Raw genomic sequence first — 19,306 nt, 5'->3', positions numbered from 1 at the left:
AAGAAGGCTGACACGCTTGCAGCGGATACCGGAAATACACATATTTCACAATAAAAGCGACAACGATGCCGATATAGTGGTGGGGTATTTTTATGCTTCCAACTTTAAATTCCCCAATTTATCAGTTTTGTCTGTATTGGCAATTTTCCTCCCACCAAAGGGCCATAGTGATATATATATTTTCAGCGTTGTTTGTATTTTACACAGTGATATTGTGTATTTCTTTCGTATCAATTTCTTTAGTTTTGGAGTTTTTGCTTTTTGCTGCAGAACAAAATGTTGTTTTGTTTTATGGGTATCAACAGAACACAAATGGATTGACCTGTTATTATAGAAGCATAAATAACTATGTATCAATTATTAGTTTTCACACAAACATCCTCTCACAAATACTATTTTCTACCCTGAATTGAAAAGATCATTTTATTCCTTTATTTTATGGTGTCAGTACGACAGCGTTTCATTTGTTAAGTTTGTATCTGATATACTATGTCTTGATCTATACAGCATATGGACACTCAAATGTAAGCATTAATTAATTGATGAATTCAATTATTCTTTCATTCATTTATTCACTCGTCAGTAAATCTTCCAGTAACGTTTTTACCTTTTAGCCTACAAGCAATTTTGGTTTCATATTCATGAGGTTTTGGTTATAATTTCAAATGGCTATATCTAATTGAACAGAGATATGGTCAATAAAACCTTTATTTTTTTATTTTTTACTTTTATTGTGTATTACTCAGACGGGTGTATATTTTTTTATTTTTGATGTATTATTTTGTTTTGCGGGCATTAGTAAGCACTTGAATTGACCTGTTATAACAGCAGTACAATTCATTCAAATCTCATCCAAAACATCCTCTACTCCTTTCACTCTTAACATTGAAACTCAAAATATTCTTCTATTCTAGTCCTTTGAGACGCCATTATGTCAATATGAAAGCCTTTTATGTTTAATTTGTCAGATTTACATGTGATATTACCATTTAAGTGTTACTTATGTAGTTTTGTTTTCATTTCAGACAGCTACTGTATATGAAATGTGCATACATCAATTTCTCTCTCTCTCTCTCACACACACTCTCACACACTCTCTCAAACACACACAATATGTCATCTATATGTTTTCTCTGTACCTACAGCACATAAAAAAAAGACACACAGAATTTTAGGGATTAACTTAATTTTATTGCAAAGAGCAACCTGCACAGATACAGTTTAAGCATCTAACTGGCACATAATGTTAAACAGCAAAAAGAAGATGTTACTGTACACAACCCATTGACTTTTGAAAATCAGATGTGTGAACTGTAAGCTACAGAGAGTCCCCGCAGCTTTTCGATGACAAGAGGTGTCCCACCACAGATAACAGCAGCTCCACTGGAAGCCAGAGTTTTTCCATATGGAGATGCTGTTACAGCTGGTGAGACCCACAGAAACAGCACAGCTGACAGTATGTGCAGACCATGAGAATGTGGTGGTGGTGGTATTCATTTCACCACAGTATTGGTTGTACAGTTTTCTGAACAAATGATGGAGGTTACACCAGAGTTCAAATATTATGAGGTGTGATTGTAAAAAGTTTTTTTTTTTTTTGTGTGTGTGTGTGTGTGTGTGTGTGTGTGTGTGTGTGTTATATGAAGTGTGAATTGTTCAGGTTCAGAATAGGATTATTGGATTTAAACTGCCAGATCCGAACAATGGTTCAAAGATGAGAATTTCACAATACTATTTGAACAACATAATCACCAGTGTGATAAAAGTTTCACATGTGAAATAATGCTGCCCTCTTATGGTCAGACCTCACTGACTACACAAAATCAAATCATTTTACTGCACATTTTTATCTGAGCCCTGATGTGATAATACCACCCACACCTTATAAAAGGTTAGTTAAATATCATCCAGCATAGTCTTACATCTCTTGATCTTGGTTTTTACTGCTTTGAGGAAACATGTTACCCTTATGACACCAATAAAATCAGGGTCACTTACTCAATGAAAGTGTGATAGGAGCCAGGAAGGAGTGCCATCTCCAGCAAATTAATTTTAGCCTTTAGACCTTTAAAATTAATCTTTTACACACATTAATTGGTATGGCTTTGAACACAAGTAGTAGGCTAAATATGAGTATCATTTCCTCTTGTACATCTCATCTTCTTAGTTTCTTAGAATCTCTCTTAACTTATCCTGACTGAGCTCTGACCTTTAACCCTCTCCCTCTGTGAAAAACAGGGCCATAAAGCAATTTATGGGTAGACTAAAGAGACCTTCACCTCTGATGTCTCCTTTCGACTTTGCCCACCCAGCTATATAGTTTACCAGATAATTCCACTGTGAAAGTGTTAGTAGCACTTTAAGAGAATCTTCAGCACTGAAATAAAAATGAATATGTTAGTGATAAAGTCTGGACAGAAAGTCTGATCTGGTCAGTTCTGTGACAGGAAATCAAGTTTGAGAAGAAGTATCATATTTTAAAATGAGGCTTTTGTAATGTCGGGTTGATTCAACACTAGTAGAGACCTTCACTCTTACCCTTTTGACAGGAGTCAGGTTAACTTCAGGTTAAAATCTACAGAGATTACCTTTTATATCCTGAACAGATTATATTTCAGTCAATTTTAAGATTCCCCTTGAAAAGCGTTATTATGGTTTCTGGACAGTTATAATAAATTGACCCACTTTGTTATAGAAATGAAATGTGAAATGTTTTAAAGATTTTAAGATTGAAAGCATGTATGTTGCCTGGCAACAAATAATTCCACGAGGAAGCATTTAGAGTTTAATTCAGTTTTCCCTAATTTCATAAAATTTCCTTAATAACCATTTGGATCTGTCTTTATAGCCATGTAGTTCACTTCAAATGAGACGGTAAGATGCTCAAAAGGTGATCTGTGATTGATGTTTTACTGATCAAAGAAAATCAATGCACTAAAGGTGACAAGTTGCTCAAATTGCTTGCGGAGTGGATGCACAGTTAATATCTAATCCATACAAAATATAATCATATTGGTGTAAATGCAAACAATCCTATATATTGCTATAGTATACCCCATACATTAAATGTAGAGTGACTGATATATGATTAAATAAAACAGTTTCTTTGATTAGTAATGTTCAGTTCTTAGCCACATTTAAATGTACGAAAAAAGCTCATACTCACCAAGTAAATACTGCGAATGAGGAATATTTCAGTCAATAATTATGAGAGAAAAGTCAGAAAAGTGGAAAACAGAAAAAAAGATCAAATGAAAGTGTTAGAAAAATCAACCGAACAAATAAATGGTAAACTAGAGAGAAAATCCGTTAGAGGGTGAGCTTTTAAAAAAGAAGAGGTCAGATAGAAGTGAGCAGGCCGAGGCATAAGTCTGTCCATAATGGCAGACTCGTGAATGAGGGCTGCTTAAGACTGCTTGGGGGAGAGAGAAAAAATTAATCATTACACTCAATGTAAATATGTAACAGACCCAACCTTCAAGTCAGCAAATTGCATTCTGATTGAACACAAACAGACACAAGAGGATGGGATAAAATCATACAAGATGGAGAGCAGCCAAGAGACGCCATCCGGCCCTAAAGCACTTCAAATCAGCCTCCTCACACTGTGTCATTGCTTCCTGTCTCTGCTGTCACATTTCCCAAAAACAATTCAGATTTATACGTCATGCATAATTAATTGATTAAATAACTAAATCGGGAGACAATTAATCACAGCTGATGCACTCAAAAGGCATAAGTCAAAGTATTTTCTTTCGTTCTCCCCATTAAACAAAGAACCTGTTGAGCTTGTTTTACATTGTTTACATAATTTAGACTAAAGGTCCTTCAATATCTGATATAAATATCAAAACATGTATGCCATAGCACTAGCAGTGGTTGCATTCCGGTTGCATTTGTCATAATTGTAGCTTATATGTAGAGACAGATACAAACTGGACTTTGAAGCAGATGCTATAAAGACAAGAATTCATGCAGCATGCTGTCTACAAACAATGTCTTTTCTCTTCTTTGTAAATTAACTTGTCTTTTCCTGTAGCCTTCACCAATGTTTAGTAACTTTTATAATAATGAATTCGTAAAATAATGAATACAGACATAGAGACATCTACTCTTTTGACTCCTTTATGATCTTATGTATTACCCGGGCGAAGGAAGTACATTGAACACATCTATACGCAGCTTGTGAGAAAGAAACTGAAAGGACACACAACACATAGCTAGGCCTATGCAAATTTCGAGAGATGTTCTCATTATTTTGCGATAAATTCATTGTTTTGAAAGTTTCTCATTATTAGCATACTAAGTCATTTTTTTCAAGATAAGTATGTTTCTCATTATTTAGGGATATCGTGTCATAATTTTGAGATACTAGGTCATTACTAGGTCATTATTTAGAGTTTAGAGTTTCTCATTATAATGACTTACAGGATCTGGATTTCCATCACATTTTGGCGGAAATAGGCCCCGAAGTATGGGGGGCAAAAAAATCGCTATTCACTGGTTCTGTTTGACCTATGTGGTTTCCCGTACTGTTGAAGCGGTGTTGACTGATGTGTGAGTAGCTAACAAACGTTGCCTTCATGAATATATTAGCTGATATTACCTTTTTAAGAAATAAAATAACACGTTTGCCTGCCTTTACATGTAGCATACAAACAAACATTCTTAGCGAAAGTGATGGAGAGCTTATGAGAGTTCCTGGTCGTTTTTAATCGTGCTAGCCAGCGAGGCTTCTCAGCTAGCTTTCGCAATTTGAACGTTAGCCACGTTAATGCTAATTTTAGCACTCAGCGTAACGATGGTTTTGATATTAAATCACTTCAACTAGAACTAATTTTTGCAGGCTGCTAGTCAAGTAACGTGTACTATTTGTTCACACAGTGTTATATTCTGACTACAACGGTAACGTTAATGAAGCTCCTTCACACAGAGCTGTTGTAATGACTCTAGTAATAATAGTCATTTTAATTTGCAGACGCGTGCCGGACCATTATTGTGACTCACTCTTTGTTATCAGCAAATAACCGCAGTGTAACAATATAAACAAATGAAAGTCGATGACTCTGTTAATTTTCCGGTATTCATACAATCTGTTTCAGGTCAAAATGGCAGAGCTTACAACACTAGAGAGCCTGCTGGAGATGGGCTTTGACAGAAACAGAGCGTGAGTGACACCAAATCTCAAAATTCATATTTCTGTGTATGTTATGTGTGTGTTTGTCTGTCCTGTTTGTTCTATGACATCAGGGACCTGTTTAAAATAAGTGTTAACACTTAACATGTTATCTCTTGGATTTTTTTTTTTTTGTCTTCTATATCCATAAATAAAATAATCAATCAGTTAATCATCCTGGGTAATATAGTTCCTAGATTTGAGACTGCTTTCAAAGAAGTGAAAGTAGAACCTGTCCTTTATCTGGTGCTTTCAGGGAAAAGGCAGTGGCACACACAGGGAACCAGGGAATAGAACAAGCCATGGACTGGTAAGTCTGACGGACATTAACATACTAGTTTTGAATCGACTGGATGGACACTGAAAGTCAAACTCTTATGTCTCCCTCATAAAAGCTACCTGTGCTACTGATTCCCCGGCATAATGTGGATACTCATAATCAACAAAGCAGCAGCACTCATCTTTCCTGTGTGATGTGGTTTCCCCAGGTTAATGGAACATGAGAACGACCCAGACATTGATGAGCCCTACGTGCCGCCTGTGGGGAACATCCTGGGAGGAGACGCAGACAGCCAGTCCACCACAGAACAGCCGTCACTAGCAGACACCGCTGAAGGTTAGGGCAATGGAAGCATGCCACACACCACCATAAAAGTCACCTAGGGATGTGCAATATGACGAAATATACCATGGGGCAATATAAATTTGTCTACCGTAGGATATTTTTGTCCGAATGTTTGCACCATGTTAGCTTTTGCTCTGATATCTTTGAGTGTATTAGGACATTGTGGGCAATAGTGGTTTTTGGTATTTAATTCACATGATTAGACAAAAACAGACATTCCTATTTGGTTATTTCATCCATAAACAGTTTGTATATGATTGTTCTAGAATATTTACAACATCAGGATATATATATAGATATTCTGATATAAAGTTACATATAATGTGACAGAGGATTTTATCCAGGTATAAACTCTAAATTAGCTTTAGTGAATTTAAGTGTTAATTTATACTGAACATGATGTGATATATGTTGGTTAGTCTCTCTGTCTCTTTCTCTCTGTGTATTGTTTTTCTTCTTCAGTTTTAGCTTTCTCTCTTCTCACCTCCACCAAGGTGGTTGAAGTGGTCGGTACACTTTGTTTGTCTCCTTGTTAGTGTTTTGTTGTGGAGGTTTTCTGTGTCCACACTAAGGGTTTGTGGTGTTAGGTGTGTATGTTAGGTAAGCCTGTTATGTCAGCATGCACTTTTTGCTTTGAATTGTGGTTGGCAGGGAAGACATTTCAATAACACACAATACATATCTCTTCCTCTTTTTTTCCATCTTTCACTTACTCATGTGCATTTGGTTTGGCTTTAGGGACAGCAGGTGGAGATGGCAGCTACGATGATAACGAAGAGAGTGCAAAGATGCCAATGTCAGAGGAGGAGAAACTTGAACAAGTTAAAAGGTCAGATTGCACACGCTTGACACAATCCCTGCAATACTGTATATGTCCAACTCACAGCTTCTTCTCCTTACGTAACCGGGTTACTTTACTACACTTATATATCACTGAAAATAGAATCTGTGACCATTAGTTTAGGAGCCAAACATCATTTGTAAATACTTAATATTCAGTTCATTCTTTCCTCGTCCTGTTAGAGAGATTGAACATCTTCAATGTGTAAGAGAGGCAAATGCCTGTGCGTCTTGTTTTTCAGGTTAGAGGAGCTGATGCGGGTGAAGCAGGCAGAGAGACGAGAGCGAGAGCGGGCAGAAGAGTTGGAGCGGGAGAAGCAGCGAAGGAGACAGGGCCAAGAGCTGCAGCAGATTCGTCAAAAGCTGCAGGATGATGATATGAAAAAACTTGCTGATCAGCGCAGAAAAGAGAAGATGGAGGACAAAATGGCCAGGTAAGGTATTCATTATTACCCATTTATTCAGATAATGACGTCAGTGACTATTGCACTGGGTGGTAGTAGTAACAGTTTGCCTGGTTTCACACCTTTGAATCTGCCCACTCCACGAGTTGACTGAAGATGGAAACGGAGTGTTACGAGTTGACAATTCTGTCTGATATCAGGCAAAGTATCGGTACTTTTTATGGACCAAATTGTCATGTTTGACCAAGGATGACGTAATAAAAGTACCTAAACATCCAAAGACTTTTCCACTCCATATTTTCCTTTCAGAATTTTTTTTTACTTGACTTCCAATAAAGAAAAGGGAAAGTTTTACAAAATAAAGTAAATTACTAAATGCTATTTTATCTCTTCGTTATTCCGTATGAATTGCTCAAAAAATAGTGTTTGACAGTGTAAAAATGGGAATTAATAAACTGAAATGCAGCTACTTGGTTGAATGCCATCCTGTTCGTCCATGAAATAAACAGTGGGTGGAAATAATGGAATCAGGGAACGCTCAGGAGGGAATGCCACAGCCCAATACAAGATAAGAAACTCAAAAGCTAAGACCAGAAATAAGTGACAAATTCATATTCATGTGGGATCGAACAGACATGTTGCCTTTTAAGTTGAAGTCAGCGTCAAACTGTGGTGATCCTCCACTACAACACTCTACAACTGTCAAAGTCAGCAAATTAGTTCGACTGTGAACTCCTGTACATTTTTTCATGTCTGTCATTGTGTTGCTTGTCTTTATTCCTGTCAGGCAAAGGGTTAAAGATAAGATTGCACGAGACAGAGAGGAGAGAGCACAAAAGGTAACCCAATCATTGTTCATGTAGTTACTTATCAATTTTTAAATTGTCCTTTTTTCCTGTTCACTTCATATTTCTTACCACTTCGTTTTTTTTTTTTAGTTTGGAGGTGGTGCACCCCCGAGCACGGCGGCAACGTCCCAGCCTGCCCCGCCCAGCCCCTCGTCACCCACCAGTCATGGCCCTCCACCCACTAAGAAGGAGTATGATGAGTCCAGGATACAGGTACAGGCTTCAGTTACACTCATACACCACTTAAGCACAGAGCACACATGAGTGGTCCTCACTAGAACAGATTTATATCTATCCATTTAAAAACAGAACCGATATTCACGATCCATCATGTTTGAATTTAATGATACACTTGCCTCCTCCTTTGCCTGCTGCTCCCGTGCTCTTCCGCTTCTTTGCGGTAAAGGTACGTCTGCTGGACGGCTCGACCATCACGGCGGTCTTCAAGGCCCAGGAGCCGCTGGCGGCAGTGCGCGTGTACGTGCAGGTGAATGGCAACACACCTGAGGGTCAGGACTTCACGCTGCTCTCGCCCTACCCCCGTCACGTCTACACTGAACTGGACATGGAGAAGCCCCTGAAAGAACTGGGTGAGCACTGGGCTGGCAACTGCATTTGAATATAGAGTACATTTAGTGTAATATACATAATTTAACAAATTCTCAGTGTCTATGGTTTTGCTTCTGCATGGACGTAAAACTGCATTCAGTAGCTCATCACGCAAGTTTGCTTATATTCCATTCTGTCTTTTTAGGTTTGGTGCCTTCAGCTGTGCTGGTTGTTATCAAAAAGTGAGATCAGGACGGAGGATCTGCTCTGTGAGCCTACCTCACCACTTCCACTACACCAACACAAGAGGCACCAGAAACAGATTGAACTGGGAACAGAGCCACCACCTTTTTAGTATCTCTCAGTAAGTCAGCTAACTGAACTAAAGCAGAGAGATGTAGCGCAAGGCTGTGATCAGATTGTGTGAAGCTATTTTTAAGACGTTTAAGAAGGGAACGTGAAAAACAGTTTTCAGCTAACTCACTGATTGATTGCACTTGATAGACTGATTTGTGTGCAGTGAGATGGACAGCGGCTTTTACTTATTAGGAATTAAGGAATTATTTAGGAAGAAAGTAAAGATAGCTGGCTTCTGATGGATACTACTTCATGGTCTCAACAACACATTCATAAAAATTCAATTTTAACCAGACCTTAACAAAGCAAAGTACCACACAAGACCTACTCGATTGGTTCCGAAAGGGCCTTAAATTGAATCCCCACGATCTTCCTGATTTTGTGACATTCTACTTTGCCAGTTTTCTTTTTATAAGTTAAAATATATTGACAATTATGTCTGCATAATCACCAAGAATCTAGTTAAAATAAAGCTGACTCAGAACTATGGTGGTGAACTGGATTTTCTAACAATTGTATGTGTAACCTTTCTTAAAATAAGTGTCAAAAAATACCATGGAAAAAAACCCAAACATATTGATTCCGCTTGTGTAGCCAAAGTCTGATATGTCATATTCAGTGAACCACACTGTCGCACTGGGTGATAGGATGTTCCTTTATTACCATGATGCTGTAAATACTCACTAGAGCACCAAAGCTGTGGCTTAAAATAATCCCCAAATGCACTATTAACTCCTATTTGAGTAATGTTTGCTAAAAACTACAAAGTCTAGCTGTTTTAGGAAATTATTGAGCCTTTCTACAAAATTAAACTGTATATTTGTGACCCATTGTTACAGATTTAAGTCTTTGGTAGGAAAATAAAAATGGGTTTAGGGTTAAGTGCCACAGTAGGGACGTTAAACTACTGAGACAGATTAACACTTGTAGCCTTTCCATGTGATTTCTTGACAGTAAGAAAACTAGAATATCAGCATCCTTATCCTTACAGATAATTGAACAAGTGCACATTTAACAAGGTTGTAATGTTTTGCAACGTATTAAACTGAATTCTCATCATAATTTACTTCTCCCAAAGTCATGTGAAATGGTTCGTTTCAGGCATTTTATTGAACCGTGTAAATTTGCAATAGGCCAAAGACTAACAAGGACTTGGGACTGCCCGCTGCTTTTTAAAACAAGTGAACTGGAACTCCATGACAAACCAAATAAGAAGTTTTTCTGCTCTGACAAGTCAAAATGTCTGCCATTATAAAGACCTATTGGTGTATTCAGCCAGCGGATTTCAGAGGCTGTGGTCTTCACTTACGTCGGGTAATCTAATGGGCAAAAAAAAAAAAAAAACCAAGTCCATTAACTTTGCAGATAAGTAGGGCCTGAATGTCTGTGTGCACAAGTGGACTGTTGCCAATGATCCTGTAGGAAAGAAGTTTGAGTGTTTTTCCTACTTTAATGTGAGTTTTATGGACTTTTGCTTTTAGCTGGTACTGTAGCACCATAAAGGACTTCAAAAGATTTAATATAAAAAGCAACAAGTGGAGCCTATTCCTTCCTTCTTTTTTTCAGATTATTGAGGTGAAGATTACAGCCTCTGAAACCTGCTGGCTATGTATAAACTAACTAATTAGAGTGAGGGTGAATTTTTCACCCTCATTATGGAAGTACTTAAGCAAACAAACAACACAAACAGTTCTGTTGTGACACACTATAAAACACCTTTATATACATTAGAAAAAAAAAAGAAGAAAAAAATAGCCTTCGCTGGAATGGTACAAAATGTCAATCATGTCACCTGTAAAGTTGGATAGACTAGATGACTTTAAAACAGGGGCGAAGGGGTTGGGCTTGCAAACAAATACAAAAATATTTCTGATTAAAATGGAGAGACACTGATGTACTGAGAATGGGAGCGTCAGTTTCCTTTCATCATCTTTCCACCTGTCCCTCAGAATCAACACTGACATGACACAGAATGCTAAAAGAGCTTAACTCCTGCCCCTTGTTTAAACAAATCCAGGACAGTGAGGTAACTCAGAGGAAGGACGGCAAGGAAAGGATGCTGGGATATTATTTTAGCAGGTGGACCAGCAGGACTGGGTGGTTGAGTTTTTTTGTTCAGCTAATGAGTCATTCTGGATTAAACCATTTCCTGTGGCTTCTTGGTGTCACTGTCGCCCCCTTTAGCTGGGAGGATAGTAGCCTTGGTTGTAGTTCCAGGTGTTCTGGTAGCCGTAGCCGGCGTACTGCGGTTGCTGAAAAAGAATCACAACAAACAGGTTATAACATACACAGAACATCTCAAACTACAGCCTACGACGATATTCTGTTTACATCTAAATAAACCATTTTTAGACACATTTTATGGGCTGTGGTTTTCCTGCATCTCAGTAAAGCCCTCTGTGCAAATAAACTCTTTAAGGCAGTCAAGCCACATTTGTTCATGTACAGATTTCCCAAATAGTTTTTCATACCAACAATCATCTTCTATTTTGTTATACAATCCTACCTGATACCAGTTGCTGTATCCCCCGTAGCCAGCCTGTGCATTTGCGTCGGCGCCCATCACAGGAGGAGGGGGTGTGGTGATGGGGACATGTGGCATGGTAGGTGGGACTGATGCAGACACAGCAACAGCAGAGCCGTCCTCACTTTTGCTCATCTTCTCTGGGTCCTCATCCCTAAAAGACAAATCATCTCTGCACGTCTTATTTACGCAGCAAAAAAAATAAAATATTAATATACTTATAAGCAGACGTTACATTTTATTTGTCATGTGCTGCATTCATGTGGCATCGAAATAATTGGAGTTCCCCCACTGCCAGTTGCAACTCCCACAAAAATGTTTTGATCCATTTACCCGTTCTCTGCTTCTCTCTTTGTTCCACCCAGCTCCTTCAGCAGTTTCTGGTGCTCTTCATAGACAGACAGCACACTATAGAGGACAAGATAAGATAAGATAGACTTTATTAATCCCACACTGGGGAAATTCCAGTGCTACAGCAGCTCAAAAGAAAAATGTACACACATCAGAATAACACAAATACACATTAAGTAGACCTAGGAGAAAAAAATATACATAAAGTACAGGGAATGGAGAAATAGAATTAGTTATAATAACTAATAAAAACAACAACCGTATTTACACAATAAACAACCTTATATACAGACACAGAGACAATAAAGAATTACATTCAGGTCAAAGAAGACAAATGGTTTGTGGTAGCAACAGGGTTTACAGAAGACTTATGTTGAAGTCTGACCTCTGGATAGAGTTGCTGTAGTCCTCTGCGAACTGCAGACCTCTCTGTGAGAAGAGGATCTTGGTGTGTGGGGCGAGGGGAGCTGCCAGGGCTCGTGTCACACACTCCTGCACCGCCTCAGCGGAGGCCCAGGGGTCCCCAGATACCTCTAGCTCCAACAGGTTTAGGTGCAGCTTATCGTTATCCTGAGGGAGGGCACATTGGAGAGGAGGAGGAAGACGGAGGCGATTAAAAACTAGAGTTACTTAAGTACAACGTTTTTGCTTTTTCTTTCTTAAAAAAGGTACAAGCTTGAAGGTACTCATTTTGCCGGTACCACACAAAGTACTCATCAGAAAGAATATGAGGTGTAAATCATAATGTGCAACATATATGTAGCAAATGTGATTAAGGGGTGGAAATAATATTAACATTACATGGAATGGCCAATCAAATCCATCCAGTATTAAAATCATATGGAAATGGCATTTTTACATTATCACATCACATACTCAGTTATCAGACAGCTTTGTGTATACGCTTAAGCTGCCACAACATAGAAATTCATAAAAAAAAATAAAAAAAATTGGTGGACTGGTTGACACGCAAATTGTATCATAGAAAATGGAGCAGAATTTCTTACAGCAGAACTACATCGACATTCCTTAATCTTTTCAGGATGAAGGGAGGAAGAGACGATTGATCAAAAGTCTGTCATGGTGTTAATGGCTGAAATATTTGTGGGTGTTTACTAAATATCTTACCGGACTAATCTCCAGCGCCTCCTGTAAAACTCTGCGGGCTCTGCTGGGGTCCCTGCCCAGTTTCAGCAGCAGGCGAGCCAGCTTGATAGAATAAAAAGCATGTAACGTGGGCTTTTCTTTGGATTCGGCCACTGCTTCCTGCAGCAAGGCCTCTGATTGGTCCAGCTGGCCCGCTCGCCTCTCTAAAGCTGCCCTGCGAAGACGGACCACTGCCAACCCGGGTAGAGTTTTCTCCAGGGCCTGCAGCACTCGTCGGGCCTCGGTTAAGTCACCTGATGGGGAAGATGAGGGACTTTTCATGAGTGTATATAATACAGTAAACAACGAAAGTTGTGGAGAATAAGCAATTAACAGTTGAGGTATATGTCTGTTATGATGATTGAACCCTGTGATCATATTCAACAAGTTGTTCCCTGCCCTGTTCTGTATTAACTTTATGTTAGTCCCTTTTACGTCCTTTGGTGAAACTACAAACAATTATGGAAGTGTCTTATTACAGCCCCGTTAGTTTTAAAGGGATATTTTGAAGTGGGGTTGTATGAGGTACTTAACCATAGTCAGTGTTTTACCTACAGTAGATGGCGGTCGGCACGTCCCCAGTTCCGCCGTGGTACTCCTGCCTGCTTCTCCAAACTCGGGACATGCCGACGGCCATCTACTGTAGATAATACACTGACTATGGTTAAAGCTATAGTGCGTAGTTTCTGCCCCTCCCCCTCCTTCCCCAAGAGGAATTCTAAGTAATGACAACAAAACTGTCAGCGCGTCCACATGATACAAGCCTTACGTGGCCGGCACCGTCCCCACGCCCCCTTCCCACAGTTGCTTGTAACCAAGGAGGACACAGAGGATTAAAAAAACATGGACTCTTCAGAAAAGGTAATTCTCTTCACTCGAGTTTCTGCGCAGGAAAGTCACCGGACGCCACAATCTTCTGAACATAGCCATACTGAGAAATACAGAGAGAGTTGTGTGGAGCTGATAGTCTTAATTAGCTTTGTAGCAACTCATTTGGCAATGGCTTGAATGTAACGGACGTTCAGAAATATCCAAAAGTTACGCACTAAAGCTTTAAGTACCTCGCACAACCCTTACTTAAAAAAATCCAAACTATGCCTTTAACAAGCTTGACTGACATTCACTAAATCTTTCATTGACCGCATTACAAAGTATCTTTAAACAAATAGTCCTGACTGCATACTGGACAAAGTAAGACCTTCCTAAGACATTTAACATTTCAAAGAAAAGTAAAAAGGAATAGAGCCAAGCGGTTTGTATAGTGTGTTGGTGTGTGTTTGTCGTACCGTGCCTCTCCTCAAATGTGGCCCACTGCATGTGGATGTTGGGTTTGTACGCCAGGTGGATCTCACAGGCTCGTTTGAAAACAGCTCGCGCCTCGTCCACACTCTGCGACTCCAGGTACTGAGCGTACTGAACGACACATACAAGAACATGTAACACAGAGATCATATATACACACACACGCATCTCTTATTAATCTAGTGTTGAGGCTCACAAGGATACACGCACACAGCTTTCTTGCTCTAAATGCAGGTCACACACAAACACACTTTTCTTGCTCACCCTGATCCAGAACTCCTCATACAGAGCGCAGGCGATCAGACAGCGCTCGAAGAGGATGCGAACCCTGCGGTCATCATGGGCAACCGCAGCATCCTCTGATTGGTCCTGGGGCTGGGCAGCAACCTCTGACCCCTCTATGGCTTCCTGGTTTGGATCTGGTAGGAGATATTGGCATCAAAACCCCTGGGTGCTTTATGTTAACACAAATGTGTAAAATTGCTGAGACTGTACGATACAGGTGACAGCTGACAGTATGTTGGTTATGTACTCACCTTGTTGGCTGTCTTGGGAGTCTTTGGTGTCCTTGTGGAGCTGAGCGATCTCCCAGTCCAGGTAGGAGTGCCAGGCCCGCAGCTGGAGGCGATCTAGTGGCTTGACGTGGAAGTAGGGCCGTTTGATCTAAAGGCCAGAGAAAAAGAAATCAGCAAGTGATCAAAGTGTGTATCAAAATGTAATAAATATGAATTAAAAATCAAATGTTGTAAAACTGCAAACAATAGTAAAAAAATAATAATATGGACAATTTTCTTTTTTTTTTAAGATTATTTTTTGGGGCTTTTCTTTATTGTAGTGACAGTGGACAGATGGAGATGTGAAAGGGGGAGAGAGATGGGGGATGACACGCAGCAAAGGGCCGCAGGTCAGATTTGAGCGCTCTTACTGGGTGAGCTAGAGGGTGCCACTACTGTGGACAATTTAACTAGAAAGAATAGTATGCATTAATGCTATTTTTGGCCGTGAGCACAGAGGCAGACTTTTTTATTGAGAATTTTAGTTATGGTTTTCAGAAAGGTCTGAATCTTGAACCTCAATACGTTTTTGAAACCCACCTAAATATTTCGATAGTACAGTATTATACCGAGTATTGAAAATGTTGACTATTGAAAGCTGGAATTAAATTCTGGTTCAAATTTACTTATTGTCTGATCAAAAAAGCTTCTGTTTCAAAATAATATCTAAAGATTTGATTTTGAGTTCTTGTACAATTGACTGTTTTTAGACATTTTAACATTGCAGTTTGGCTTGTTTTTTTTTACCAAATGATGAAAAGGCTTTTGTAGAAAAATGTGTCAGTAATGTACCAATATCAAAAAATTGTGTTTTTTCTACTGGAACCAAAACTCAGATATTAAATAATGAAATAATACCCAGCCTGAGATTCAGAACAAAGTGTGTTATTGTGTTGTCGAGCCTTGGTTTCCAAAAGAAGTAGAAAAACGGTGAATTAATGAGAAAGGGAGGAAAAGCCCAAGAAGAAAAGAGGAATAATAAACTAAGAGTGGAGCAGACAGAGAGAGAGAGAAAAAAAAAAAAAAAAACTCACAGCGTCTTCAAAGTGCCATCTCTTGCGAACTTCTCCCTCGTTGTCCTGGTACACTTTGTCCCTGCGAACCAGCACTTGTTCCCTAATCTTCTGCATCAATTCCTCCTGAACACAGAGAACAAATGAATTAATTAATCAAACCCTATTTTACACATTTAAAACTTTCAAACGGATTGCGAGGCAGTCAGATGTTACTCACTGTGTCTGTGCCCTCAGGTGTGGCAGGCTCTTCCTCCCCTGGCGGCCTCTCCGCCTCCTCCTCTTGGGCCAGTTCGGCACGCTCCGCCTTCTGACTCTGACGGCACAACGTCCTCAGCTCCTCGTACTCCTCCGGGGAAAGCACCTCTTTGGGCTCGTGGCTGTTCAGGTGGTCCTTGAACCTGACGGAGCGCAGGAGGAGAAGGTGGAGCAGGACGCAAAATGATATTAATGTAAAAAAGAGTGAAAAAGGGAGGTGTTCAGGTAAGGGGAGAATAATAGAAATATCACAATAGTATGCTAATTTAATGTTAAATGATAAACATGATACATTCATTCAATATCTAAAAAAATTTGAAAATTATATTTATCATTATAATAGTAACCCTGGTACTGACAATAACACATCAGCATCTTTGTCTTAGATTGGCACACACGACTCGTGTGTGTAGTCTTACTTCTCGTAGTGGGTGTTGTAGAGCTGGGTGGGGACTTTAAGGACTCTGTCCAGGACAGCTGATGCGTTCTTCATGTTGCCCTGCTCCTTCTCCCACTCGACATAAAGATCCCAAAGCCGGTCTGAGTGGAAGTCCAGACCTGCTGCTACAACCGCATCCTCGAACACACTGAGGTGTTGAGGTCGAAAAACAGTTAAGATATAAAAACAGCTTTCGCATCAAGCAGCTTATTTGCCTTATGTATACTTTCTCTAAAATATTTATTTTCTCATCTGTGCTGCGCACGCCAAACAGCATAAAACACACCAATAAAATATGAGTCTTAAATGAGACTACCTGCGAATCCGCGTGGGTGACTCAGGCAGGTTCATGTCCAGTGTTCCCAGCAGCAGATTGATGTAGTGGATCCACAGATCTACACTCAGAGGGATTGCCTGGAGACCCTGAACACACACCTGACACAGCACACCACAACCAGCTCATAAGAACCAGTGAAAAACACTTTCTTAATACCTTATTCACATTGCACATTACGCAGACACATTATTCACAATGGTGCGGGAGGGAAAAAGAAACACAGAATTGTAAACTCTCTCCCGTTTTACCTCCTCGGCTTTGTTGTTGTACCCAGCACGGCGCTCCAGATCGGTGAATTTCTTCCAGTAGCCGTAACAGAGCGGGTAGCGAGTGAGGAAGGCCTCTAGCGCTCTGCGTGACGCTGTCATGTGACTCTGGAAAGAAGAGAGAAAAATTAAGTTCAAAATGTCACATAAGCATACAGCAAGCCTCCAGGTCAAATATGTTTTGTGGCCTTATTATCATTAGCGAGGGACAATATGATGGTTTCCTAATTTTTTTTAACCCTGTTGGTTCTCCTCCGGCTCTCTGGTCAAAACAACAAACACACACCTCTTGCTCACAGTACTGCAGCAGGTCAGTCCAGCTGGTGAAATCTTGAGGATTGTCATGGGCGGAATTCCACAGGCGTTCAAAGTCGGCGGGCAGTTCTCCCTCCTCGTCTTCTGAAGCTGGAGGCATTGAGAAGGTAGCAGGGTCGGGGCCTACTACGGGGGCCTCAGGGACCACGGCGAGACTGCCGTTCTCTTCCGACATCTCTGCTAACTCAGTCGGAGGTGATGCAGGGACCTCAGAAGCCTCCATGTCTAAAGAGGGGATAGATAAAAAGGTAAGTAAGTCAGACAATCTCCATTTACATAATTAAAGGGCGTTACACAGGTCAGGTATGCTACTACTGAAGCTACTGGGAACATAATATTTAGCGTAGGAGCCTTGCCCTGAATTTGGCCCCTTGGCCACAATCACTACCTCTGAAAAAAAAGTCCTTTCAATTGATCAGTCACACACTACTGAGGTAGTTTTCACTACTGACCACCATGGATTACTGGCCAAACAAAAACACAATAATGTCACAGCCAGCCATTTTAACAAACCCTAAACCTGTGTATCAACAAAAACAAAACAAAAATTGATAACTACGCCAATATCACTCAACAAATGACTACGGAATTAACAATTAATTTGCTCTGATGTTGCTGTACTCTCACTGCACGATGAAACATCTTAAACCTTGCTACGCTTTTCCTACCCATTTCTCTTAATTTGCTTAACTTTCTTGAGGTGTGGTGGCAACGGAAACCGACACTTGAGTGCTTCTGACATCTAGCTTGTTTTTTTTTTAATGGAGGTTGACGCCACTTGCTGTAAAAAGAGAAGCAATTCACCTTCATAGGAAATGAATGTAATGTGATGTAATTCATGAACCTTCCTCTGTTTCCTGGACAGTTTCGTGAAAAACAGGTGTTCCAACAATACAACAATTATTGTGTGAAATGCCCACAATCACATGCTTCAATCCTTAATATTATAAACCAGAAGTGAATCAAATCAACAACCTTTAAGCAGATAACGTTGGAAAGACAAATAAGGGGCATTGTGACCGATTTTATAAAAGGCAAGGCAACTTTAAGTGTTTTACATAAAGCATTAAAGAGCATTTCAAAAAACAATTAAACCCATTAATTAAAGAGAACACAAAATAAAAACAAGCTAAAATAGAATAAGACAAGAATAAAAGTAACAGTGCAGTGTAAAAATAAAATAAAAAAATAAAAAATTTAATAAAAGGCAGCGTCAAACTAAAGTCTTCAGCCTTGATTTAAAAGAACTGAGAGTTGCAGTGGACCTGCAGTTTTCTGGTAGTTTGTTCCAGATATGTGGAGCATAAAGCTGAACGCTGCTTCTCCCTCTTTAGTTCTGACTCTGTGGACAGAAAGCAGACCTGTCCCAGACGACCTGAGAGGTAAAAGCTAAACCTTTAAAGATTGCATTGACCAGTCAAACCTCTTATGCATCTAAACTACTGCCCGCAGCTTGTGATCCACACACACAAAAAACACCCCCAAAAAATACTAAATCAAAGGTTTTAAGCTTTTATTCTTGAAACACCTGCAGAGGTATGTTTCACATTTCATTCATTAAACCTTTAGTGCACTGAGTTTACACAGGTGTGTTGCCCACTACAGCGCTGACCCACGTACCTTTGGGTGGTCGTGGACATAATTCAACTCATAATTGATAACACTTCGTTAGCCACGGGAAGGTAAGTTAGTGAACAGAAGAACATTGTCCGGTTCCTGGTATGTGATTACTTGTAATCATGTTAGCTTAGCCTAGCTTGTCATGCTTCTCCTTTAACTATGTCCGATCGGAGCCTTTATCCCAAACACATTTGCCGATGCAACCCAAGACCACTAATATGTATGAAAAGACAAAACAAAACTGTGCATTGTAAATCCAGTAATGTTAATCAATGTTACCTGAAGACTCTTCTAGCTCCCCGTTGCCGCTCATCTCCCCACAGCCTTCCGCCGCCATGATGGAAAACGTATCGATGACGTCATTCATGCGCGACAAGATACC

The 19,306-nt window shown here is 39.8% G+C and overlaps 2 protein-coding genes across 3 annotated transcripts; one reads left to right on the top strand and one right to left on the bottom strand.

The window, feature by feature from the left end:
- The first annotated feature begins 4,381 nt into the window (after positions 1–4,381).
- On the top strand, positions 4,382–9,286 carry ubxn1 (UBX domain protein 1). The gene is made up of 10 exons (XM_078260491.1): positions 4,382–4,557; positions 5,103–5,167; positions 5,433–5,486; positions 5,665–5,792; positions 6,540–6,630; positions 6,884–7,075; positions 7,833–7,884; positions 7,984–8,106; positions 8,300–8,483; positions 8,648–9,286. The coding sequence occupies exons 2-10, from the start codon at positions 5,109–5,111 to the stop codon at positions 8,686–8,688; spliced, it is 924 nt and encodes a 307-aa protein (XP_078116617.1). The 5' UTR covers positions 4,382–4,557; positions 5,103–5,108; the 3' UTR covers positions 8,689–9,286.
- A 1,203-nt stretch (positions 9,287–10,489) lies between these two features.
- On the bottom strand, positions 10,490–19,306 carry LOC144524322 (pre-mRNA-processing factor 39). Of its 2 annotated transcripts, none has more exons than XM_078260489.1 (15): positions 19,204–19,306; positions 17,276–17,529; positions 16,972–17,097; positions 16,703–16,821; positions 16,367–16,534; positions 15,910–16,090; positions 15,711–15,815; positions 14,659–14,785; positions 14,387–14,541; positions 14,107–14,233; positions 12,803–13,074; positions 12,060–12,244; positions 11,657–11,731; positions 11,306–11,495; positions 10,490–11,051 (listed from the first exon to the last, which is right to left on the bottom strand). In XM_078260489.1, the coding sequence occupies exons 1-15, from the start codon at positions 19,289–19,291 to the stop codon at positions 10,980–10,982; spliced, it is 2,244 nt and encodes a 747-aa protein (XP_078116615.1). In that variant the 5' UTR covers positions 19,292–19,306; the 3' UTR covers positions 10,490–10,979. The 2 variants fall into 2 exon arrangements, with proteins under 2 accessions (XP_078116615.1, XP_078116616.1); XM_078260490.1 differs by having other exon boundaries at positions 11,306–11,477.

The sequence above is a fragment of the Sander vitreus genome, chromosome 10 (assembly GCF_031162955.1).
Source record: "Sander vitreus isolate 19-12246 chromosome 10, sanVit1, whole genome shotgun sequence".
NCBI lineage: Eukaryota > Metazoa > Chordata > Actinopteri > Perciformes > Percidae > Sander > Sander vitreus.
Note: the sequence above shows the minus strand (reverse complement) of the source record. Positions and strands in the feature narration are given on the sequence as shown.